At 44.9% G+C, this 24,051-nt stretch overlaps 1 protein-coding gene and 1 long non-coding RNA gene across 4 annotated transcripts in view; one reads left to right on the forward strand and one right to left on the reverse strand.

Annotated features, from left to right (window-relative positions):
* Positions 1–2,848: 2,848 nt before the first annotated feature.
* CLCN4 (chloride voltage-gated channel 4) overlaps positions 2,849–24,051 on the forward strand; it is a 40,670-nt gene continuing 19,467 nt past the window's right edge. For both annotated transcript variants that reach the window (XR_014008820.1, XM_081197027.1), the window contains exons 1-8: positions 2,849–2,972; positions 9,878–10,029; positions 10,830–10,929; positions 12,841–13,028; positions 20,304–20,426; positions 20,735–20,941; positions 21,043–21,123; positions 22,369–22,914. Coding sequence is in view for 1 of the 2 variants with exons in the window: in XM_081197027.1 (XP_081053153.1) it covers positions 9,886–10,029; positions 10,830–10,929; positions 12,841–13,028; positions 20,304–20,426; positions 20,735–20,941; positions 21,043–21,123; positions 22,369–22,914 (1,389 nt within the window). In the remaining variant the exon portion in view is untranslated. The remainder of the gene's footprint in view (positions 2,973–9,877; positions 10,030–10,829; positions 10,930–12,840; positions 13,029–20,303; positions 20,427–20,734; positions 20,942–21,042; positions 21,124–22,368; positions 22,915–24,051) is intronic.
* LOC308588631 lies at positions 4,155–6,395 on the reverse strand. 2 transcript variants are annotated; one of them, XR_014008840.1, is made up of 3 exons: positions 5,648–6,395; positions 5,068–5,532; positions 4,155–4,308 (listed from the first exon to the last, which is right to left on the reverse strand). It is a non-coding gene; the product is annotated as an uncharacterized lncRNA (long non-coding RNA). The 2 variants fall into 2 exon arrangements; XR_014008841.1 differs by lacking the exon at positions 4,155–4,308 and having other exon boundaries at positions 4,958–5,532.

A 24,051-nucleotide genomic window follows, 5' to 3' on the forward strand; every position in this document is an offset into this window, starting at 1 on the left:
TGATCGGGAGGCTGGGGGAGGGAGAAGCAAGCCTGCTTCTCCCCCCCACCAGCCCCACAACCTCCAGATCAGGTCGGGGGAAAGCGGGATGGCGGCGCTCCGCTATCCCGCTTTTCCCCGACCTGATCGGGAGGCTGGGGGAGGGAGAAGCAAGCCTGCTTCTCCCCCCCACCAGCCCCACAACCTCCAGATCAGGTCGGGGGAAAGCGGGATGGCGGCGCTCCGCTATCCCGCTTTTCCCCGACCTGATTGGGAGGCTGGGGGAGGGAGAAGCAAGCCTGCTTCTCCCCCCCACCAGCCCCACAACCTCCAGATCAGGTCGGGGGAAAGCGGGATGGCGGCGCTCCGCTATCCCGCTTTTCCCCGACCTGATCGGGAGGCTGGGGAGGGAGAAGCAAGCCTGCTTCTCCCCCCCACCAGCCCCACAACCTCCAGATCAGGTCGTGGAAAAGCGGGATGGCGGCGCTCCGCTATCCCGCTTTTCCCCGACCTGATCGGGAGGCTGGGGGAGGGAGAAGCAAGCCTGCTTCTCCCCCCCACCAGCCCCACAACCTCCAGATCAGGTCGTGGAAAAGCGGGATGGCGGCGCTCCGCTATCCCGCTTTTCCCCGACCTGATCGGGAGGCTGGGGGAGGGAGAAGCAAGCCTGCTTCTCCCCCCCCCCACATCCCCACAACCTCCAGATCAGGTCGGGGGAAAGCGGGATGGCGGCGCTCCGCTATCCCGCTTTTCCCCGACCTGATCGGGAGGCTGGGGGAGGGAGAAGCAAGCCTGCTTCTCCCCCCCACCAGCCCCACAACCTCCAGATCAGGTCGTGGAAAAGCGGGATGGCGGCGCTCCGCTATCCCGCTTTTCCCCGACCTGATCGGGAGGCTGGGGGAGGGAGAAGCAAGCCTGCTTCTCCCCCCCCCCACATCCCCACAACCTCCAGATCAGGTCGTGGAAAAGCGGGATGGCGGCGCTCCGCTATCCCGCTTTTCCCCGACCTGATCGGGAGGCTGGGGGAGGGAGAAGCAAGCCTGCTTCTCCCCCCCCACATCCCCACAACCTCCAGATCAGGTCGGGGGAAAGCGGGATGGCGGCGCTCCGCTATCCCGCTTTTCCCCGACCTGATCGGGAGGCTGGGGGAGGGAGAAGCAAGCCTGCTTCTCCCCCCCCCACCATCCCCACAACCTCCCGGCTTCAGGAGAGCCCCACCGCCAGCCCCACAAGCTCGGGGGACAGCGGGAGAGGCGCAGCGCGCCATCCCGCTGTCTCCCGACATGGTTTGGAGGTTGGCGGAAGGCTTCCTCCTCCCCCAGCCCCGCAAGTTCCCAGAGCCATGCCAAAGCATTTCCCCCCCCCCCCAATCTAGGTGCGTCCTATGGACCGGTGCGTCCAATAGTCCGAAAAATACGGTAAACCTTACCCCTGTAATCATTTGAATGGCAATGCCCATCAACTTGGGGTGGGGGCAGACCCCTTCAGATATTTTATTGGGGGGCCCGAAGACCCATTTGCCCCTAGGAGTTGGTTCCTGTGGTTTTAGCAATGCCTGAAGGAAGGGTGTGAGGTTTCAGAGGGCTGAAAGGTATGGTTTGACAAGGTTAAGGGGAGGGGGGGTTGGGGAGGCATAAAAGAAATGAGGGAGAGGGGATGAGGGTTTAGCAAGGTGTAAAGGGAGTGGGGGGGTTGGGGGGGTAGGTGGGCCAGCCTGGGGAGCAGCCCCTCATTCATCAATATTTATAAACATCGACTCTTTAATATGACAAAATCAGTACCTGTTAAGCAAAATGAAAGATCCTTTTACTTAATCACAGCTCTTTCCTCCTTAAATTTGCAGCTCTGAGCACGCACGCTACATTTTGGTTTGAAGCACGTAAATCGCCAAACCGATCAAGTGCCCAAATATTAGTGTGTCTGAATTTGAGGCGCCTTTGAGCTTGATTCCCAGGCCAAGTGGCCCTCCCGCCTGCCCCTTCCACCCCCACCCCATTGGCCCTGCAAACAAGCATGCCTGCAATCCCTTTCAGACTTTCCTCAGAGTGGAAATTTCAGTTTAAGGGGAGGGGCGGCAAAATGCAGCCCTTGGGAGGCATACCCAGACTATGTCTCCAAAATATTAGCCTGGTATGGTGTTTGTGTGCACACTGAGGGAAAAGGAGGAAATGAATGCTATACAGTATAGAAATCCTTCCCTGGTTTGGGAAGAATCCTGCTCTTGTTCTCATTAACGTCTGGGGTTTTTATTATTGTTGTTAAATATATATTTTTCATTCTTGTTGAATGAATATTCTCATCCTAAACTGAAGCTGGGTCAGTTTCTCTCTCTGTTTTCACTGGACAATCTATGACACAATCCTGAATAAAGTCCACATTTCAACTAATGCACTTTCTTTTAATACTTGTGTATTATTACACACACACACACACACACACACACACACACATTACTCAAGTACTAAAGTATTATACACAAGTACTAAAAGAAACTGCATTAATTGAAATGTGGAATTTATTCGGGATTGTGTCATAGTTTGTCCAGTGAAAACAGAATATTCATTCAAAAAGAATAAAAAAAAATTCAACGACATTCTGCCCCATACACACACACACACACACACACACACACACACACACACACACACACACATATATATATATCCCTCCAAAAAATAAGAACATAGCAAGTCTGTGCATGAAATAGTCCTCTAATAGCATAGCTGCAAAATAAAAAAATAAAAAGAATCCGCAAGTAATTGCAGTGTCAGCTGCGAAGGTGGAAGCAAATTTCTCAACAGGCTGATTTTAATCCTGAAGGATTGGACGCCGGCTGCTGCCTGTCTCTCAATCAGCTCTCCAATAGAGAGAGCACGCAGTCACGTGACTGCTACGGCTTCCTCCATATGACATCACTGCCTTTGCAGCCATAGCAGGAAAGAAAGGATGGTGTCTGGAATTTGGGGGTTGAACTAAACGATGTTGCATTGCAGGTAAGAGGAGAACACCCTCCATTAACACCACTTACTGGGCTTTTGCCCTTCTGGCTTTGTTTTGAAATCAACCTCTGTCGAGCAGGTTTCCTGTTTTTGTAAATAAAAGCGTGGCACGGTCTGTGCTGGCAGGTGCAAAGGCTGTTTTGCTTGTTCCCCAGATCTTCCGGCTGGAGAGTTCAGGATTTGTGTTGTCAGATGGGGCGTTTTTTAAGATGAAGGAGGCAATCCGTTGTCAGTGTTTTAACATTATTTTTTTTTTTTTAATGAGCAAGGTACAATTTAATTAGGGTGGCGGGAGAGGAGCGATTGTATTACCAACGCAGCTATGCAGCCTTTACAGCATATTGATGTCAGCATTTGCATTACAATGTAAATTTTCCCGTGTTTTTAAAGGAAGTGTTACTCATCAAATTTCTAGCGTAATTCATTCTGTTTGTGAATTCTAGTTATTTTTGTTTGTGGGGAATTAACACCCAGTATTAAGCCATGCACAGAAATGCTTTGGGAGTGGGTGGGTGTGCTTATCTGCTACAGCTGAATGACTTCCTTGTCACACTGGATAGGGAGACATAGAAATATAATTTATATTTTCTTTTCAATTCCTCTGTAGCTATGAGTACATTAATTGGCTTGCATTTTCCGTTTATGTGAGAGTTACTTATTAGTAAGGTATTTGGGGATGTTTGGAAATGGATTAACTAGTGTGATGGCAGTTGTTGGACAGGGTCAAATATAAAAGAGCAGTATAAGAATGGAACACTGGAACAGTTTTCAGTTTCTGTCAGGACATGGTGAAATATGTCTCTGCCTGAACAAAAAAGGATGACTCATGGTTAAAATGCAAGCAGTTCTTTGCATGCTTTTTATCACTGAAGAGTTTCCATGCTAATTCTTCTCTTGGGAATTTAATATCCTCACATGTTGTACTGTGTCACTAACGAATACCCTAATTGCTGTCATTTGTTAATATTAATAATTATTATAAGTACTATTTTTGTCCTGATACATATGATTATTAATAACCCACTAAATGCTATAAAAATTCATTCTTAATGTCAGTATGTTTATCCAAACAAAGTCTGTGTCTATCGGTAATCCGTTCATATGTTGCAACTGTGGTTATGTTGTTGATCCATTGAATAAACAGAACCAAATCTTTATTCTTCCAGTTCATTAGTACCTGTCTCTTGGCCACAGTTAGGGTGCGTAGAATCCATTTTCGTTGTCCAGTAACCAAATTGCTGTCATCTGGACACTGAATGGCCTGGCAGAAAAGTGAGAACCCAGTGCTTGTTCCTTAACACTGAAACGGAGATCTTACACTGGCCTGGGCCTAGACAGCAGAAACAGATTCTTCTTATAACCAAATCCATTCCATATTCCTTCCAAATCCTCTGTTAAAAAGCATTGCCACTTGGGTAGTGTGTATACACAACAGGCCCTTCTGCTCTGTACCAGCCTACTCCTGGAATTATTTCAACCATGTATTATTACCTAGCTTAGTTGTCTTCCCACATTCATAGCAAATAAAGCACCTTGCATTCCTTGATCACTGATGATGGGTTGTATATTTGGTCAGCTCACTGTGGAGAAGGAAGAAATTGAATTCTATTGTTCTATCCTGCTTTGTTAGCCTTCGATTTTATCTTTGTACACTTCTTCGAAATTCAGTAATGTTAAGAAGTGCAGAAGTGTTTTAAATAAATGCTTGTAAAGCACAACGGAAACAATGCTAATTTTCCTGCCAACATCTGAGGCAAGTTCAGTTGGGACATGAGAAAGGACATTCTCATGTTCAGTGGGGACATGAGAAAGGACATTCTCTCAGTGTTCTGAGAGAGGGCCATTTATCAGACCTCTGTTGGCAAGCAAATATCTTTTCTTATTTATTTCTAAGATTGCTTTTCCTGCCCTTCATCATAAGATGTGAGAATAAGTGTGGGTTGCAACAATAAAACCACACAATTAAAAACAACAGGGGCAACTGTTTATACAATTATTATTTTTCAAATCAAGTAAAAGAATTCCAAACAGAAGCAGTACAGAATAGCTAAAAGTAACAAACCAGATGATGTGCATCCCATAAAACTACCTCTTAACTGTCAAAGGCCAGGATAACCAGATGCATATTCAGCATATGACAGAAGATGAATGATGGTGTTAGATGCACCTCTCTGGGGCTGGCGTTCCATAGGAGAAGCCCTCTCCTTTCCTTTCCTTTCCTTTCCTTGCACTTATGAGGATGATAGAAGTATCAAGAAAGCCCCCTCTGCTATCATTAATATTAGAGCACATTCCATGTTTCTGCAAGCCTTCATTTTTTAGACATGCCTTTGGCCTCCTGAGGTGACCCTCACACACACTTTTTCTGTGCTTTTAGTGTTTTTGATTTTAACTTGTATTTATGGCTCCTCATGTGTAAAAGGTGTGGGGCCTGAACTAAAATGGGCTGGAGGGTTCTCAAATAGAGGGGTGTCCTCGGACAACCACATGAGTGCTCTAGGATGTGGCAATGGATCTGCTGCTCTGCTCCGCCATGACCCCACATAGGATTGTTCTGTAAAACATAACCAAGTCTGTGAAGAAAACAGTTCTCTATATATTTGTTAAGGTCTGGCTTCTTCAGAAGTGCTAGAAGAAAGGAGAAGTATGAGAAAGGGTAGAATACATGCCTTGCATGCAGAAGGCTTCGGTTCAATCCCCAGCATATGCATGTAGGGAAATTCTGGAGGCTACTGACAGTGTGTAAAAAATGGAGATGGTCTGATATGAGGCAATTTCCTATCTTCCTAGAAAGCCATTTTTTTCCAACATAAGAAGAGCCTGGCTCGATCAAACCAAAGACTTATCTAACCCTGTTCTGATAGGCTAACCAGATACCTGTGGGGACTCCACACGCAGGTTCTCAGTGCAGCAGCAGATCTTCCCCACTGACTGGCATGCTCCCTTCAACTGTGGAGGTAGAACATAGATATCATGATTAGTAGCTATATCCTCCATGAATTTGTCTAATCGTCTTTTAAAACCATCCAACCTAGAGGCCATCCCTATATTTTGTGGGAGAAAACTCCATGGTTTTAACTATGTGTTGTGCAAATAAATCCTGTTGGCAGGCCAGAGCCTTCTAACATTCACTGTCACCTTCGATGTCCCCAGGTTCTAGTATTATGAGAGACTGAAAAAAAGATATCCCTGTCCACTTTCTCTACAGCAGACATAGTTTTATCAACCTCTATTGTGTCCTCCTTCACTCTACTTTTTTTCTAAACTAAAAAGCCTTGAAGGTTTTAACTTATCTTCAAAGTGGATTTGCTCCAACTCTTTGATCACTTTGGTTGTTATTTTCTGAAACTTGCCCAGCTCTACAATATCCTTTTTGAAGTGAGGTGGCCACAACTGTCTGCTGTATTCCAAATGTAGTCTTACTGTCCATTTGTATAATAATAATAATAATAAATTTTATTTATATCCCGCCCTCCCCAGCCGAAGCCGGGCTCAGGGCGGCTAACAACAATAAAACAGTATAAAAGTATAGCATAAACAACATTCTAAAATCATTCATTATAAAATTAATTAATTCAGGCCACTGGCAACCATTGGGCCAGAGCTCCGCGAAGATTGCCGAGGGAGGGAGTCAGGCTGTGCCCTGGCCAAAGGCCTGGTGGAACAGCTCTGTCTTGCAGGCCCTGCGGAAAGATGTCAAGTCCCGCAAGGCCCTGGTCTCTTGTGACAGAGCGTTCCACCAGATCGGAGCCACAGCCGAAAAAGCCCTGGCTCTAGTTGAGGCCAGCCTGACCTCTCTGAGGCCTGGGACCTTCAAGATGTTTTTATTTGAAGACCGTAAGTTCCTCTGTGGGGCATACCAGGAGAGGCGGTCCCGTAGGTACGAGGGTCCTAGGCCGTATAGGGCTTTAAAGGTTAAAACCAGCACCTTAAACCTGATCCTGTACTCCACTGGGAGCCAGTGCAGCTGGTATAGCACCGGGTGAATGTGATCTCGCAGCGAAGACCTCGTAAGGAGTCTCGCTGCAGCATTCTGCACCCGCTGGAGTTTCTGGGTCAGTCTCAAGGGCAGCCCCACGTAGAGCGAGTTACAATAATCCAGTCTGGAGGTGACCGTCGCGTGGATCACAGTGGCTAGGTCCGGGCGAGAGAGGTAAGGAGCCAACTGCTTAGCTTGGCGGAGATGGAAAAATGCCGCCTTTGTTATAGCTGCAATCTGCGCCTCCATGGAAAGGGAGGTGTCGAAGATTACACCCAAGCTCTTAACGGACGGAGCTGGCACTAATTGCGCCCCCGCAAGAGATGGGAGTTGCCCCCCCAATCCCATATCGCCCCGTCCCAGCCACAAGACCTCTGTCTTCGAAGGATTTAGCTTCAACCGGCTCCCACGTAACCATCCAGCCACAGCTTCCAAACATCTGGTCAGTGTGTCTGGGGCCGAGTCAGGATGGTATAATATTGTTATGATACTGGTAGTTTTATTTTCATTCCGTTCAGTTTGCCTTTTTTCACAGCTGCCTTTTTTCACAACTGGGTAGACATCTTAGGGCTTAAAGATGTTCTAGAATGTATTATTTTTACCTTTGGATATTTCCTTCTGAATTACTGGATTTGCTGGATCTTGCTCCCCTTTTCCAGCTGATCCAAAATGGCGTCCTTGGACAGCTAGTAGTAAAGAACAATTTCAAACTCATTCTAAGCCTGTTATACAACACAATTGGTTATCGGGCTAATGGAAATCTTTGGGTTTCCTGACCAGGGTGTGTGGAATGTGTCTGTAGCTGTAGTTTGAGAAAGTTGGGTGTGAGCATGGTGTTGAGTTCCTAGGCCGTCAAGGTTGCAGGAAGCTTATAAACTGATAGTTTTGAAACCTCACCAACTTTTCAGGTTGCTACTAGCTCAGCCAGACTGGATATGCAGGATTTCTTCGAAGCTCTAGCACAGCCTTTTGTAGAACTGGTGCCCTCCATATATTTTAGACCACAGCTCCCATCCCATCATCCCCAGCCTGCATAGCTATGGTGGCTGGGTCTTCTGTGAGGTATAGTTGAATGCATCTGCAGGGCACCAAATCCTAAAATACATTCATTCTTTCAGCCAAATTATTCTTATTGGGTAAAGACTGATGAACAGGTTCTTTAGTTTTGAAAACAGTGGCAATAATAAGCGCAAATGAAGCGAAGTGTCCAGTCTAGCCACCCAGAAGGTGCTACTTAGCCTGGGGGTGTACTCAATTTCAGTGTCAACCAAACAACAACCAAATAATGAACTTAGAAATAGATTTTTAGATGTTGTAGAAACTTAATTGGGTTGCATGAGGGTATCAAGAGCCCACCAGCACCAACAGCAGTCCTTACAATCACTTCTAGGTATGGCCATTGTCATTGTTCACAAAAAGGTGAAATCTGAACAATCCCTAAGAATTTTTTTTAAAAAAAATACTTTTCTCTACTGCCCGAGGATCGCAGGGTGGTTTACAACACAAAAATATAACGTAGTAACAAACAAAAACAATACCCCCCCCCAGTTTAAAAGGCCATAGATTGTTTAATTAAGGGATGGGAGAAGAGGAATGTTTTTGCCTGGTGCCTAAAGATATGCAATGAAGGCATCAGGCGAACCTCCCTGGGGAGAGCGTTCCACAATTGGGGAGCCACCACAGAAAAGGCATGTCCTCATTTTGCTGCCCTCTGGACTTCTGGAAGACAAAGAAGGGCCTCAGATGATTATTGCAGGGTCTGGGTTGGTTTATATGGGCAGAGGAAGTCATTGAGGTATTGAGGTCCTGAGCTGTTTAAGAATAATAATAAAAACATCTTTTTGAACATGCTCATTACAGACTGGCCCAATGTACTATGAAGCACATAAACTACTTTAAAAGTCTCCTTTCACCCCCATTCTTGCCCTTGGAGGTCCTTCAACCCTCTGGGACAGATTGACATTGTTGGAATTCACCCTTGTGGGCTCTTTTTTTTTCTTTTTGCCACTGAGCAAAACATGTTTCCCATGCTAGTCAGTGAGTCAGTTCCAATAATCAATATATGGCCTAGTTTGCCAAGCAATTGATCACATGGTTTTCTACTTGGATAAGTAGTAAAAGATCAAATCAACAGATTCAGTTGAGATTGCCTTCCATGAAATGGAAATCTGCAACTTGTGATTTTAGAGAGTGCAGAAGAGAAGGGGGGAGCACATGCACAAATCTTCTGCTAATGTGAGTAAAATGCTTGTGTGCAAAGTTACTTGTAGGAGTGAGAAACTGATTGAAGATACTATGGACTGCAGAATAATCAGTTATCAAAGGGCAGAGACATGCTTATAAAGAAAATATTGCTCAAATGCAAAGGGCAGAATACAGAGGGCTATTTTAGGCATGCTCAGTAGATTCCCCACCCCACTTTTTCACATTTGTATGTGATTCTACAAATGTATATTTCACCCCTCAATTACAAAAGAGGTTTTGTTGTGTGCCACAGGAAACTGCTCTGCGAGAAACACAATTCCAGATCTCTCCTGAGCATGTGGAACTAGTTGCATAATTCTTTGGATCCTTCATTTTATGTTGGTTATGTCTGCTCAGTACCCACCTTTCATTAGGTCTTTAACAAACTGAAATCTATTGTACAGTGGGAGAGCGATCCTTCAAGGTGGAGTTTCAAATTGTGCTCTGGACAAGAAACTGGGATCAGACCAATTGTGTGTCAGTGACTCACCTGGGATCATTGACTTGGCCATTGCCAGGAGTAACAAAGGAAATAGATTTTAAGTTATTTTTCTAGTATTGATCAATCCTATTCTTCAATTCTGTAATGTTCTCTGTTTGCCTGGGTTGGTGGGAATGACAAGGAGAGGTACCCGAGGAGTAAATTTCTGAACTTGTCCCTCTATTTTCCTTACAGGTACTAATATGGTTAATGCTGGAAACATGAATGGGTCTGGAAATTTGATGGATTTCTTGGATGAACCTTTCCCCGATGTTGGGACCTATGAAGACTTTCATACCATTGATTGGTTGAGGGAGAAGTCACGTGACACAGACAGGCATAGAAAGGTAAGGGGAAAAATATTTCAAAAGCAGGGAGCATTTCTGATAGCTAAAGTGGTAGATCATTAACCCCTACACACCCAAATTGATAGGTCTGACCTTTTCATAAACCACTTTGAGATTTTATTACAATCGTGTATAAAATGTTATGAAATAAAGAAATCAAAATGACTGAAGTAATACTTTGAGAAAAGGTTGAAGGAACTTGCCATCAAAGACAAGGCATATTTCAAAATCCACTTCTGGAGGAATATGAATCTTTAGACTACTGCAGGGATAGTCAACATGGTGCTCTCTGAATGTTTCTGGTCTACAACTCTGATGATGGTGATAATTTCATTATTTATACCCCACTCATCATCCCTGAGTATTAGCCATGTTGGCTGGGACTGATGGAGTTTGGAGTCCAACAACATCTGGAAGCGCCATGTTGGCGATCCCTGTCTTTCTCAATGCTTAAATTATTTTTTCAAAATAATGTATACTGCATTATGTGGTTGTCTGTTAAGGGAAAGACCTAGAAGAAAATAAGCATCTTTTGCCTTACAGCAAGACAGACTATCAAATATCAGTGTCCAAATTTCATCAAGGAATCCTAACTTTTTCATGCATTTATGTGAACCAAAACTCTGCTTTAACTGTATTCCATGCAAATCCTGTATACACATTTGCAGTGTAAACAAATGCAAATATTATGCGATCAAAGCATACACATGTTGTTTTTCTGTTGGGCTGCTTGGTTATATAGAACTGTACTATATAAAAATTGCATGTCTTTCAAGTAAACACCATTTTTTCCCTTCCAGATTACAAACAAAAGCAAGGAGTCAATATGGGAGTTCATCAAAAGTTTACTAGATGCCTGGTCGGGATGGGTTGTGATGCTTCTTATAGGACTGCTGGCAGGTATTTTCAAGAAAGTCTTATGCTATGTTGACCATTGTAGACATTCTCAGCTTCCCTATGAGGGCATCTGCATAAATTGAGTTTATGCGTGCGATCCCTAACATTTCAGCATGCCGAAGGGAAGATGTAGCTATGCTTCATGCTTTGGGATATGTGTGTAAAATCGCATGCTGAACATTGACCTAGATTTTTTTTTTTTATTAACCAGAAATAGGCACTCTCTGTGAAAATATTCCTGTGAATGTAAATGCTTTAATAAGCTCGTGTTTTGTTGACACTAATATGCCCATTTCTTGGCCTTGACTAAATTTATGCTACAAAAATAGGCATTAATAAAAGGAAAGTTGTATCACTGGAAACATGGAATCAAACTTGTAGCTCCCTGAATGGATTATATGCATCCTCTTTATCTATGCTTTTATTTTTCAAATGCCAAATATTTAGATTTCTGTTCCAAATGTAGACCAAATAAGATTTTACAAACAGATTTCAACTATCACCGGGCTTAATTGCTGGGAACATTTTAGGTGAAGCCATAAATGGTTAGGAGGAATTAGAAGTATTATTATTATTTTTTTAAATCGCCTGAGCCAGGTGATTTTATAGCTGTTTTATTTTCAGGCATTTGCCAGTTTAGTAGCAACTCTGTTACTAACTGGTGTTTTGGCTTACTATCAGTTAATAGGCCGTATATCTTCATAGTACTGTGATGACTGAAAAAATATAAAGAAAATAAAAAATTAATAAATCCCTGAATTAAAATAGTTTGCCCAGGAGGGGCTTTTGCATGTGAACAGAACTTTGGTGTACATATGGAACAAGTTTACTCTTCATTGCCAGTGTCCATACAGATCCAAGAGTGCATAACTTTAACTGTTTTCAGTGTTATGGTGAACGGAAAAGCCTATACAGTTTTGGATCTCTTTGGGTGCACCAGCAAACTGAACCCAAGTGCTGGAGAACATATTTGGCAAATTCCTGCTTTTTAATTTTTGGATTGGTCTGTATAAAGCTATTGCAACACAGTCCCAGTACTGCATGATTCTTTAGCTACCACTGGATGTCGCTGTTGTGCTATGTAATTTGAAAAAGCTATCAGATCAGATGTGTGCCCAAAAAAAAAGCAAAGAAAAAAAACCCACTGTACATTTTAGATGTACAGCGTAGGTAAATTATACCTTTTGGTCTTCACAATGTAAGTGACATCCCTTTATTTATTTATTTTTTAATGTTTTCCTATTTTAAGAGAGAGTGAGTATTGAGATTAATAAGCACACAAGATGCTTGCTTGTTCATCTGGTGGCCTGATCCTGGCATGAGACCTGCACAGTAGCCCCACCACCAGTTTTGACCTCGGTTTCGACCCCATTGATTTTATTGGCACATGGAGCAGTCTAGACAAGAACATATTTACTTGCGCTGCAAACATACTCTTGTCTGGCCGAACGAGCTTGCTTGTTTGCGATTAGGGGAGCCTGTTGTTTAGAAATTCTCTGTGCCGAGCCAAGAAAAGCAGATGGCATTTAAAAGGAAACATTGCACAGTAAACTCTACAGGAAGGTAAAAGAGAACTTGCCTTTATCTTCTGTTTTCCCAGGTCTCTCTCAACCCCCTAATGTGCGTTTTAAGGACACGTGTTCTTGAAATGGCCCCGCAGGCCTGAGACAATTTTGTGGATAGGGAGTCATAAATTACATATACAGTCAGAGAGTGGGATAAACTCTTATTCTGGTCACCACGGGGTGGTGATTCAACATAGAGTTGACTGTGAATGCCACCTGTTTATGGATTGATTCATATTTATGGGTTTTCTGTGAGAACCACATTCATTTCTCTTACATTCAAATGTCTGGGTTTTTTCCTTAGACATACACTTCATGTATTAATGTCTGCCCCCCCCCCCCTTGCCAGGCACATTAGCTGGAGTTATCGATTTGGCGGTGGACTGGATGACAGATCTGAAAGAAGGAGTCTGTTTATCTGCATTCTGGTACAGCCATGAGCAGTGTTGCTGGACATTTAACGAAACTTCTTTTGAGGATAGGGACAAATGTCCGCAGTGGCAAAAGTGGTCTGAACTTCTAGTTAACCAGTCCGAGGTATGTTTACACCTTTCAAATAATTTCCACTGTTCTTCCCTGCGCAGTTAATATTTTAGCAAGGAACTCTCATTAAAATTTGTTCTACTAAACTTGAAAGGAGCCCTGGAGAGATTATTGGTTTTCTGAAAGAAGGTGTGCTTTGTCATTGAAGTCTTATCTAATTAGGACCAAGGCAAGTTAGTTCAAAACAATATGGAGCCTGCAAATTACCTGAAATTCACAGGAGAGGGGGTGTGCCACTCACTGCACCTGCTTCTATGACTTGAACGTGTGCAAAGTTTTGCTCATAAGTACAGCAGCTGAGACGATGCCATCTTTCATCTGCAACCAACATAATAATCATATTCCACATAGATTAAAGTTGTAATTCAACTAATTAAATTACCTAATACAGGACACCAGCACTATAGCCATGGCATGATGCTGGCTCTCATGAGAATGGAGTTACAGGGTGCTTAAGAGCATTATTGGAATCACTCTCCTCGTTCACTTATGTACATGTCTAATGCTTGGCGGAACCACAGGAATATAGAAAGCTGCCTTTGTCCATTAGTCCATTTAGCTTAGCATGTCCTGTGCTGACCAAAAGAGACTCTCTGGGGATTTGAATGGCAGGCTTTCCCAGCCTACCTGAAAGCCCCAGGGATTGACCTTGGAACCCTTTGCATGAAGAGCATGTGGTCTCCACCACTGAAATATGGCTGCCTCCCTTTCTAATTGCTATTGTACAAACTTTATATCCTCCTGTCACTTTTATGAAACGTTTGCACTAAGAATGGAAAATTATTAGCTTTATGTAGGCAATCCTTAAAGGGCAGTGTCTCGGATGTAATATTTTCAGACTCTTCCTTATCTGCGCCTGATGAATTTTGCTTGTCATAGCTAATGGAATTTGACAGATTGAAGACATGGATATACATGGATATTTTTGCAACACCATTTTACCCTGAGGTTTCGTGCCTTTTCATGGCTTCAGAGCTGTTTGTCACACTGCAGTTATGAATTCTGACACCTGTCAGAATTGTCTTAATTAGTGTGTGTGTGTGTGTGTGTGTGTGTGAGAGAGAGAGAGAGAGAGAGAGGGAGAACCTCTATAGCAGATGCCTGGTGTATAAAAATATTGAAGCAAATCAGACAGCCACCGTATCCCATGTTCCTTCTGTTTTTCCTTCTGCATAACGGTACTCACTAAGCCCACGTGGATCTAGCCATGGTCTTTGGTAGTCTTTGGTTGTTTCAGTAAACCATAGGCTAACCAAAACTTAGGGTACGGACAGCAAAATTCAGTTAATTAAAAATGGAAGTGGAAGCTTGAGGTGTTCTCACTGCCATACCAGAGAAGGGGGTTGGGAATACACAGCCCTAAAGCTAATGCATGGTGTAACCCTAAAGCATGATTTTCTTTCTGGCCAAGTCAAGCCATTGCCTCTCAACATACACCTTGCGGGGTTGAGGCCAAAATTCTTCTGTAAGTTCCTTGGAGGAAGGTTGAACCTAGTAACACCCATGGTTTGATTTTGACTGATGAAAGGAAATGAAAGTACCTTAGGGGCATTCAGATACTTATGGGAAAAGCTGAGTCTCAAAGCATGGGTGGAAACATAGGTCGTCTTTTATCTCCGTGGGGCTTAGGCTGAAGACATATGTAACATTTTGAGCATGAGAGATCTGGGTACACACAGTCTCCATGCCACAAAACATTCATTTCCAGAGCAGAGAATGCATATTCTCTTTCTTTTTTAAAATGATATTTATTGAGAATTTTAAAGTTACAAAGAAAAAAGAAGGAAAAAACAAGAGAAAGACAAGTCAGCCCCTTTTCCATAGTCAACGCTGAAATCCATGTGGTATTTAAAGGCATGTTTCAAGGTCCCTCCAAAGTTAAGGGCCCCCACAACTCTGAACTCCCCCCGGCCCAAAGCCAGACTTGAAAGGTCAAAACATCCCTGCACAGGGGGGTCCATCCAGCCCCCCATCTCCAAGCCAAACAGAACTCCATCTCTCCAAATCTGACTTTTTCCAGGTTCATTCGTCAAATCCACCAACTCATGTTCCTGCTGGGCCACAGCTCCCTCCATCTCTGCCACCCGAGGTCCAGCAACAACCTCCTCCCTCATCTGATGTGTCAAAGCACATTCCTGGATTGATTCCTGAGTAGGTTCTATATAGGTACCCATTGCCTGTCCAAAATTTCCAATCGCAACAGTCATCAAATCCATCTTCTCATGTAACTGTTCCAATAAAGCACTTGTCTTGCAAAAGGCAAGCACCAGAGCCTCTGAGCACATTCTTGTTCAAGGTCGAAGTCTGGTCCCACGATCTTTAATCTTAACAGCTGCAAAGCTCCCCAGTTTGACTTTAATAACAGTTTCACAAGCTCCCTCTAGGGGAAACAATTTCTATTTGTATCCATCTTTTTATTATTATTATTAAAAGCAGATCTAGCAACAAAGTTTTCCTTTTTCGGATATTTTGTCGATATTTTGTTCCTTTTAAATGCGAAAGGGAACAATGGAGTCAATATGTTTCTCTTCTTTTAACTATCTGTCAAAAATGTTTGTCCACAGTCAATGAACTTCCCCAAAACGTCTGTCCTGACACCCCGCTCCCAGGTTCAAGACGGTGGGAAATTGCCTTTCTTTACTCTCTCTTCTGCAGGTTTAAACAGTCTAAGAAAGGTTCCCCCCTTTTTTCCTGCTTCCAAGGGGGGTTCAGTAATTTTAAATGATGAAAATTTAATCCTTTACACACGACTTTCTAAACTATAGCTTGCTGTGTCTTTGCTTCAATCTATCTACAAAAGCGGAAGGCGGACTTCCTGTTTAGACCTTCCCGCTTTCGGTGCCTAATTAAGAAATTTCATAGTCCAATTTTCCGTTCTACTCACGGGCATTTGTTTAAAATCCAATTGTCCACAGGAAAAAGTCAGCGCTCTCCGGCAACAGCAATGCAGCTTCACTCCGTGAAAGAAGCAGTCGATTCAAAGCACCGCGCCACTTACCCCCACGTTGCTCCGGATCCCCAAAACAGGGTTTCTCCGCGAGTAGGGGGGGCGCAAAGGTGCCAGCCGAATCCCACATCCACGGGCTTCTCCCGCCTGTGGTTTTTGATGGGTCTCCGCCTCGCCGTGGCAGTTCAAACCCTGTTTTCCACGGAGCGGATTCCTCCCGATCGGAGGAAATCCGCCTTTGCCAGAGGCGCCAACCCAGAAGTCAGAGAATGCATATTCTCAAACCAGTTCCACCAGATTTAGGTTTGTCGAAAATAGGCAGCCTATCTAGCCTTTCTCTAAAATATATCTCTTAAGTTTTTATATCTGTGATTTAAGGGGTAGGAGTGGTAGGAACCAAGCCCAGCAACAGTTTAGCTACATCGAGAGGACAAAGAGGTTCTCTTCCAAGTATTTTGAGAACCAAATTTTCAAGAGCAGCCTCTCTTAACTCCAAGGCTATTCACACTGGAATGGACCGTGATTTGCAAACAAAACCCATCCTGTAAAGGAATAATGATTATTGCCATAGCTGGCTCTTGTTTAAAGCTCTATGGGAAGACATTCATGGGGAAATTTAAACAAATGCTCTTCAGCTGTGGCAATAAGGATTACTCACGGCTTCAGTAAGTGTCAAAACAGAGATGCCATTAATATTTTCTTTAGCTGGGGATAAGCAAATCCAGCTGTCAAAATTGGTGAGAAGAGCCACCCAATTAATAATTGTTCTGTGCAAATAGGTAAGACAAAAGGACTAGTGGGAGGTGTGGGCGGACCCACGCCTGCTGAGTGGTAATCCCTTTTTAGCTTTTGCAGCATTAAATCATTTGGAGCCATCCTATGGTGAAATGCCATTCTTATTCATGTACAAGGAGCTTCACATAGATTCGATGTGATTTAACAAGGGGTTAAGGACCCAGCTATTAGATGAGCTGTTAGCGGAATCCTCCCTTATCCGTTGTACGGACCACAGGAAACTGCCATATCCTGAGCTGGGAACATTCATAGAATAGAATTATGGAATTGCAAGTCAGGAATATGAAGCTGTCCAATATGGGGATCAAACCTGCAACCTTGGCATTATCACCACCATGCTCTAACCAGTTGAGCTATCCAGTTGGCCGGTCGAGTTTGTTGGACTGGTCCGGGATTTCAGGTCAGAGTATTTCCTAGTCCCTATGGGCAGCGATTAAACCAGAGAGCTTCTGCCCTCAAGGCAAATGCTCTCCCACTAAACTGTGGCTCTTAGCACAACCTTCGCCTCTTGCCAGTAAGGGTTACTTCAGGGGTATCCAAATGGTTGCATGACTCCAACTCTCATGACCGTAAGGGAATTCTGGCTGGGGCTGATAGGAGTTGTAGTCCAGCAGTATTCATACTGAGAGTTACAATAATTTTCGCTCCAAAACACGCACTTTTTTGCTCCTAGAAAGTAAGGGAAAATGCCTGTGCGTGTTACGGAGCGAATGCACTCGACCGGAGCCATGGCTGCCATCAGTCAAGCAAAGCGGGAGCCGCTTGCAGGGCTTTGCATGGCTCTAGCTTTGCTTGCTTTACAGCCAGGAGGAGGGGGAGGAGCCGAGGAGGAGGGAGGGAAGGAGAGCCATGGCAGCAAAGCGGGCTGCAGCCGCTTACACGCGAGGAGGGACAGACGGGAGCCATAGTGAGCCGGAAAAGCGCCGCGTAGCCAGCAACAGCTGCTGCAGCCTCAGCTAGCAAAGGTCCGTGCGCTCTCTAAACGGAGCAATGAGGCTGCAGAGGGACGGCAGGGCACAGGAGGGCTCTGAGCCACGAGCACAGTGAAAACCAGTAAAAAAGTTTTTAAAAAGGCTGCTGGGGACAGGAGGGCACGGGATGAGAGAGAGGGGGAAATTACGATTCTCCCAGCGTCTCAGCTGATCCGCTGAGCAGGACTTGGGTTGCAGGGGATTCGCCATTAGCTGCGTAAAGCAGCAAAGAGGGAGAGAAGGAGCAAAGTGGGAGAGGAAAGGAGCTGCTTACACTGCTGTAAGTGGCTGCTGTCCGGTTGGCTCCTTTAAAGCAACAGTGCTCTTTCCCTCCCCCCTCCCTGCTCAGCTCACTGAAAAGCTCCTTTTCCACACACCCCACCCGAGCTCCTTCTCCCCTTAGACCCCTCGCCTGCATTATTAGCAGCATCCTTCTCCACACACCCCACGCGTGTTCCTTCTCCCCTTAAACCCCTCGCCTGCATTATTAGCCGCAACCTTCTCCACACACACCCCACGCATGTTCCTTCTCCCCTTAAACCCCTCTTCTGCATTATTAGCCGCAACCTTCTCCACACACCCCACGCATGTTCCTTCTCCCCTTAAACCCCTCTTCTGCATTATTAGCAGCATCCTTCTCCACACACCCCACGTGTGCTCCTTGTCCCTTGAATGCTTTTCCTTTCCTCCCCACTTAAAACGTGGTTACAAAGCACGGATCCACATGGATCCTCAGGATTTTTGCACTGGGTCACCCCAAGTTCACCATTAGATCACAAAGCATATCCATGGCTACAGCCTGCACCAAAAAACACACACGCACCCACTGTTTCATGGGGCTGCAATGGCGCAAAAACGTGGTTACAAAGCATGGCTCCACATGGATCCTCAGGATTTTTGCATTGGGCTACCCCAAACTCACCGTCAGATCACTTCTGTGGCCACAGCATGAACCACAAAAATCATACATCCACTGTTTCGTTTAGAATATTTTTTTCTTGTTTTCCTCCTCTAAAAACTACGTGCGTGTTATGGTCAGGTGCCTGTTATAGAGCAAAAAATACGGTACTTACATCTAGTTACTTCCCCTTTGCAGTATCTTACATCTGGTTACTTCCCCATTACAGTATCTTAAAAAAGAAAAACACTATTGACTGTGTGGGGAGGGATTGGGTGACAATTCAAGTTTCCCTCCTGACTGCTTGTATCTGTGTCCCTTGCTTTTTAGGGATTATGGGGCAGACCTTTTTCTACATGTGTTGAGCAATTTTTCTTTTGGGCAGTTAATGAATATTTTCCAAATGTCGTGCCAGCTCCCACAGTGGTTTAGCATCTGTTTAAATATGGTTTGCAGTATAGTTGTGGCGGCCATGAACTGCACTGTATTTATAAAGAGTTTAGTGTTTCCTACCCCCAGCTGCATTTTCTGTATGAATTGCTTTACTGTGGGTGCCGCACAGATAATATGTAGCCCAGTTATGTGACAACTTAACCCCGATGTAGGTTTCCCTGAGTTCTGCAGTGCTGGCTTCTGCTTAAGTGTGTGCAGAACTGCAGTCAAGAAGCAGATATTTGTACTGTTGGAGAAACACTGGGCGTCTCCAGCGCTATGTGGCTGGAGGGATACAAATGCAACTGCAAATTGAGGTGTCACTCGAACACAGAAAATGCTAAGAAAAAAACAGACTTTTTGCAGCTAGGAAAGTGATGGGAAATTGCATTGAAAAGTGTGGGGTGCATGAATTATCAATAGGGAGATGTATAAACACCCCACAAGCAAATCGGAATGAATGCTCATTGTCATACAACCACCCCATAAATCGGAAGGAATGCTTAGTACAGACTGCCTAAGCTATGTGCAAGCAAATTGGGATGGTGGCTGAATAAACGGGTTATTTGGAGGAACTCAATGACTATGTAATAATGGCCGCTGAGCGCTTTCCCAGTGGGTGATGGTTGTGGCCCCTCACTCTCGGCCACCATCCACACTAGCCTGGGCACGCACATTTGCTTGCCCCTCAAAGAGAATTCCCCTCAACCGGTGGGATCTTGGGGCTGGTTTTCCCACCCAAAAGGGTTTTTCAAATGAGCCAGTTTGTGCCCCCCCCCAAGGAGGGCAGAACCTTGCTTTCTGGCCAGCCATTGGCTGCTGCCTTTGGAGGAGATCGGTGACAATGTAATAAATACAGTAAGCCCTCAACTTATGTGCATTTAACTTGCACACATTCAGTTTTATGTGCTTGGCAAATAGATAGATAGATAGATAGATAGATAGATAGATAGGAGGCATGCATTCTTTGGCAATCCCACCTGCCATTGCACCTAGTGTGTTTTGACTATATGTGATTTTGGCTTCAGGTGTGATCCCCAGAATGTAACCTTGCATAAGTGGTGGGCTTTCTTTGCTGCAATAGCCCTGTCATTAAATTCAGGGAAGAAACCTAGCCCCAAAGCGTCTCTTATTTATATAGCAACTAGCAGAAACATAGTACTTGTTGGATTGGTTTAACAGTTGTTTGTTCTTGGTTTGTTTCTCTCCCTCTTTCCTCCCTCTAGGGTGCAAGCGCTTACATTCTAAATTATTTTCTTTACATTTTGTGGGCTCTATTGTTTGCTTTCCTGGCTGTCTCCCTTGTCCGGGTTTTTGCTCCCTACGCCTGCGGCTCTGGAATTCCAGAGGTAAGATTTTTTTGCTTTCATTCTGGATTGACAGGCATTTCAAAATGGGGGGTGGGAGTAATTTCCTAATTTCCAATGCTTGAGGGTGGTTTAGAGTGAAGGTTTGAAAAAGACGTGGGGGAATCTGCAAAAGGAGATGGAACCGGGAGTGAAAATGAAGAAGCCTTTTGGCGTTAAAGTAACATCTGATTTGTATTTTTAGAGACTTAGCTTTCACAAGTCTTAAAAACAACAACACCTCTTCAAAATTTGCATCGGCTTCACAAAATCTAAAGCTGCCAACCACTTTTGTTCTTCCTGCCTTCCAGATAAAGACCATCTTGAGTGGTTTCATTATAAGGGGCTACCTGGGCAAATGGACCCTCTTAATCAAAACAGTAACCTTGGTTCTGGTGGTGTCTTCCGGACTCAGCCTTGGCAAAGAAGGGCCGCTGGTGCACGTGGCTTGTTGCTGTGGCAACTTTTTCAGCAGCCTCTTCTCCAAGTACAGCAAGAACGAGGGAAAGAGACGAGAGGTAACGTCGGGCTTTGCAATTTCCTCGCCTCACCTCGTAAACTTATGTGTATTTTCCACAGACTCTTTAACTTGCGTGTGTGTCATTATTTCCGTGCTTAGGTGCTTTCAGCTGCCGCTGCTGCCGGTGTCTCTGTTGCCTTTGGAGCACCAATCGGTGGTGTCCTTTTTAGCCTAGAAGAGGTAAGAAGCAACTTGGGCTATGCAGAAACCCACAGGTTTCCTGAAGATTCTGGGCAGGCCACACTCAGGCCACATCCGTACCAGACCAAAGAAACCTGGGAACTGTGGCTTGTTAAGGGTGCAGTGAGTTGTAAGGAGGACCTTATTCCTTGCACAGAGCTACAATTCTCATAATTTGCTAGGAAAGGGGATTGGTTGGTTGCTCAAGGAATTAATAGCTCTTTGAGGGGACTAGCGGTCTGCTAAAAAACTCTCAGAAACTTGTGAGTAGTGACCCTCCCAGTTCCCTATTTAGCAGATGGGTAGGTGCTGTGGTCTAAACCACAGAGCCTAGGGCTTGCCGATCAGAAGGTCAGCGGTTCGAATCCCCGCGATGGGGTGAGCTCCTGTTGCTCAGTCCTGCTCCTGCCAACCTAGCAGTTCAAAAGCACATCAAAGTGCAAGTAGATAAATAGGTACCGCTTCGGTGGGAAGGTAAACGGTGTTTCCGTGCGCTGCTCTGGTTCGCCAGAAGCGGCTTAGTCATGCTGGCCACATGACCCGGAAGCTGTACGCCGGCTCCCTCGGCTAGTAAAGTGAAATGAGCGCCACAACCCCAGAGTCATCCACGACTGGACCTAACGGTCAGGGGTCCCTTTACCTAGGCTGCCACTGCTACTCTGGTGCAGCTGCCACTGCTGGCTCCCTTTCCCCAGCACCATCCCAAAGTCTGTGAAAGAGCTGATTCCCCTCTGCAATGTATTTGCATAAATATACATGGATATCGCAAAATTAATACAGCACAGTTTTTCTGTTGTCCTCTCCCAGAGTCTGGGTGGGGGTGGGTGGGATCTTTTTAAAGATTTGTGTGACACAGACAGTGCACCCTTTCCCTCACAAATCTCAGGGGAATACAGTTGTCCCTTGGAAGTCGAACAGTTTAGTTCCCAAACGTTTTGGCTCCCGAACATTGCAAACCCCGAAGCGACTGTTCCGGTTTGCAAACTATTTTTGGAAGCTGAGCGTCCGATGGGGCTTCCGCGGCTTCCAATTGGCTGCAGAAGCTTTCTGTAGCCAATCAGAAGCCGTGTTTTGGTTTTGAAAGTTGAACGGACTTCCGGAATAGATTCCGTTCGACTTCCAAGGTACGACTGTACCTTTGAAAGCAATGGATATGGGCATGTTTTAAAATGCACTGTGTAACTTAATGCTGAATTCCAATGGGAAACACCCTGGTTGTTATTGATTGATTCTATTTTCTCTCAGGTGAGTTATTATTTTCCGCTGAAGACACTCTGGAGATCCTTTTTTGCTGCCCTTGTTGCCGCTTTTACTCTGAGATCCATCAATCCATTCGGAAACAGCCGCCTGGTTCTGTTTTATGTGGAGTATCACACGCCTTGGTACATGGCTGAACTTTTCCCCTTCATTTTGCTGGGAGTTTTTGGAGGTTTGTGGGGGACGCTTTTCATCCGATGCAACATCGCCTGGTGCAGGAGACGCAAAACCACCAAGCTTGGAAAGTACCCGGTCTTAGAGGTCATCGTGGTGACGGCCATCACTGCCATCATTGCTTTCCCCAATCCGTACACTCGCAGGAGCACCAGCGAGCTCATCTCAGAACTGTTCAATGACTGCGGCGCTCTGGAGTCCTCGCAGCTCTGCGACTACATAAACGACCCCAATATGACGAGGCCTGTGGATGATATTCCTGACAGACCGGCTGGGATTGGAGTGTACATGGCTATGTGGCAACTCGCCCTGGCTCTGGTTTTTAAAATCATCATCACAATATTTACCTTTGGTATGAAGGTAAGTTGCAGTGTCTGTGTCAATTTTGTGGCAATCTGGTCTCCAATTTTTTTTTTTTTTTAAAAGTGGTTTAGATGTACAGTGGTACCTCTAGATATGAACGGGATCCGTTCCGGAGCCTCGTTCTCATCTAGAGGTAAACGTAACTAGTGATGGCGCGTCTGCGCATGCGCGTGACGTCATTTTTAGTGTCTGCGCATGCGTAAGTGGCGAAACCCGGAAGTAATACGCTCCATTACTTCCGGGTTGCTGAGGAGCGCATCTCGAACGCGCTCAACTCAAAGCATATTTAACCCGAGGTATGACTGTAATGCGAAGACACACCATCCCAGCAGTGCAGGAGCGAAGCCTCCACTGTTTTGGCAGTGTGCACTAAGATGCTGCATGTTCACTTTGAAACCATTGTTTTCTTTTGCACAGTTCATTCTAGTTCAGAGAATAGAGCTTAGAAACCATTGCATTCTGGGTAGTCAAATCAATTGGATGTCAAGTGTGAGACGTTCTTCCCTCTGGAGGCACATGGAGACATACATCGCCCCCCATCTCTTTTGTGCATCCCTTAACTGATGCAAGGGGATAAACTGTATAAACCCAATTCACAAATAGTGTAACATGAGCAACTTGGCACCTCCCCATTTCTTGTGTCGAAGGAATTTTTGACATGGCAGCATTCTGGCAAGGCTCAGCTTCCCCCTTCTCTAGACTCCTTAAGCTTTTCTGAAATCCCTGGATTGAAATAAGAACTTATGGGCTGCTGACAGGAAGTAAAGTTGTTGCATTAGCTGACCAATGTTAAATGGCAGCCTAATCAACTTGTCATGCCATTGGCAAAAACTACACTGGAAGTATTTTAATTTTGTTTTGGACGGTGTCCAAAGGCTGGGGAGAATGTGCAATTGGACAGAGTTGTTCCGAATGCCTAAACTGCTGACAGCACATGAGGTCCCTTTATGATCTGATTGTGGCAACTTTTTGATTTGACCGATTGTGGATTCTTGTGCCAAGACCTTCCAATTTGTGTGTGTGTGTTGTTAAGAGTTCGTTTTGTGTGCATCCCACGAGCTTGCTTTCAAACAAAACTCACATATTAGCTTGGATAGGTTTGCAGGGCAAGTATTAGACATAACTTGAAGAACA

Source organism: Podarcis bocagei (assembly GCF_964188305.1).
Source record: "Podarcis bocagei genome assembly, chromosome: 6".
Lineage (NCBI taxonomy): Eukaryota > Metazoa > Chordata > Lepidosauria > Squamata > Lacertidae > Podarcis > Podarcis bocagei.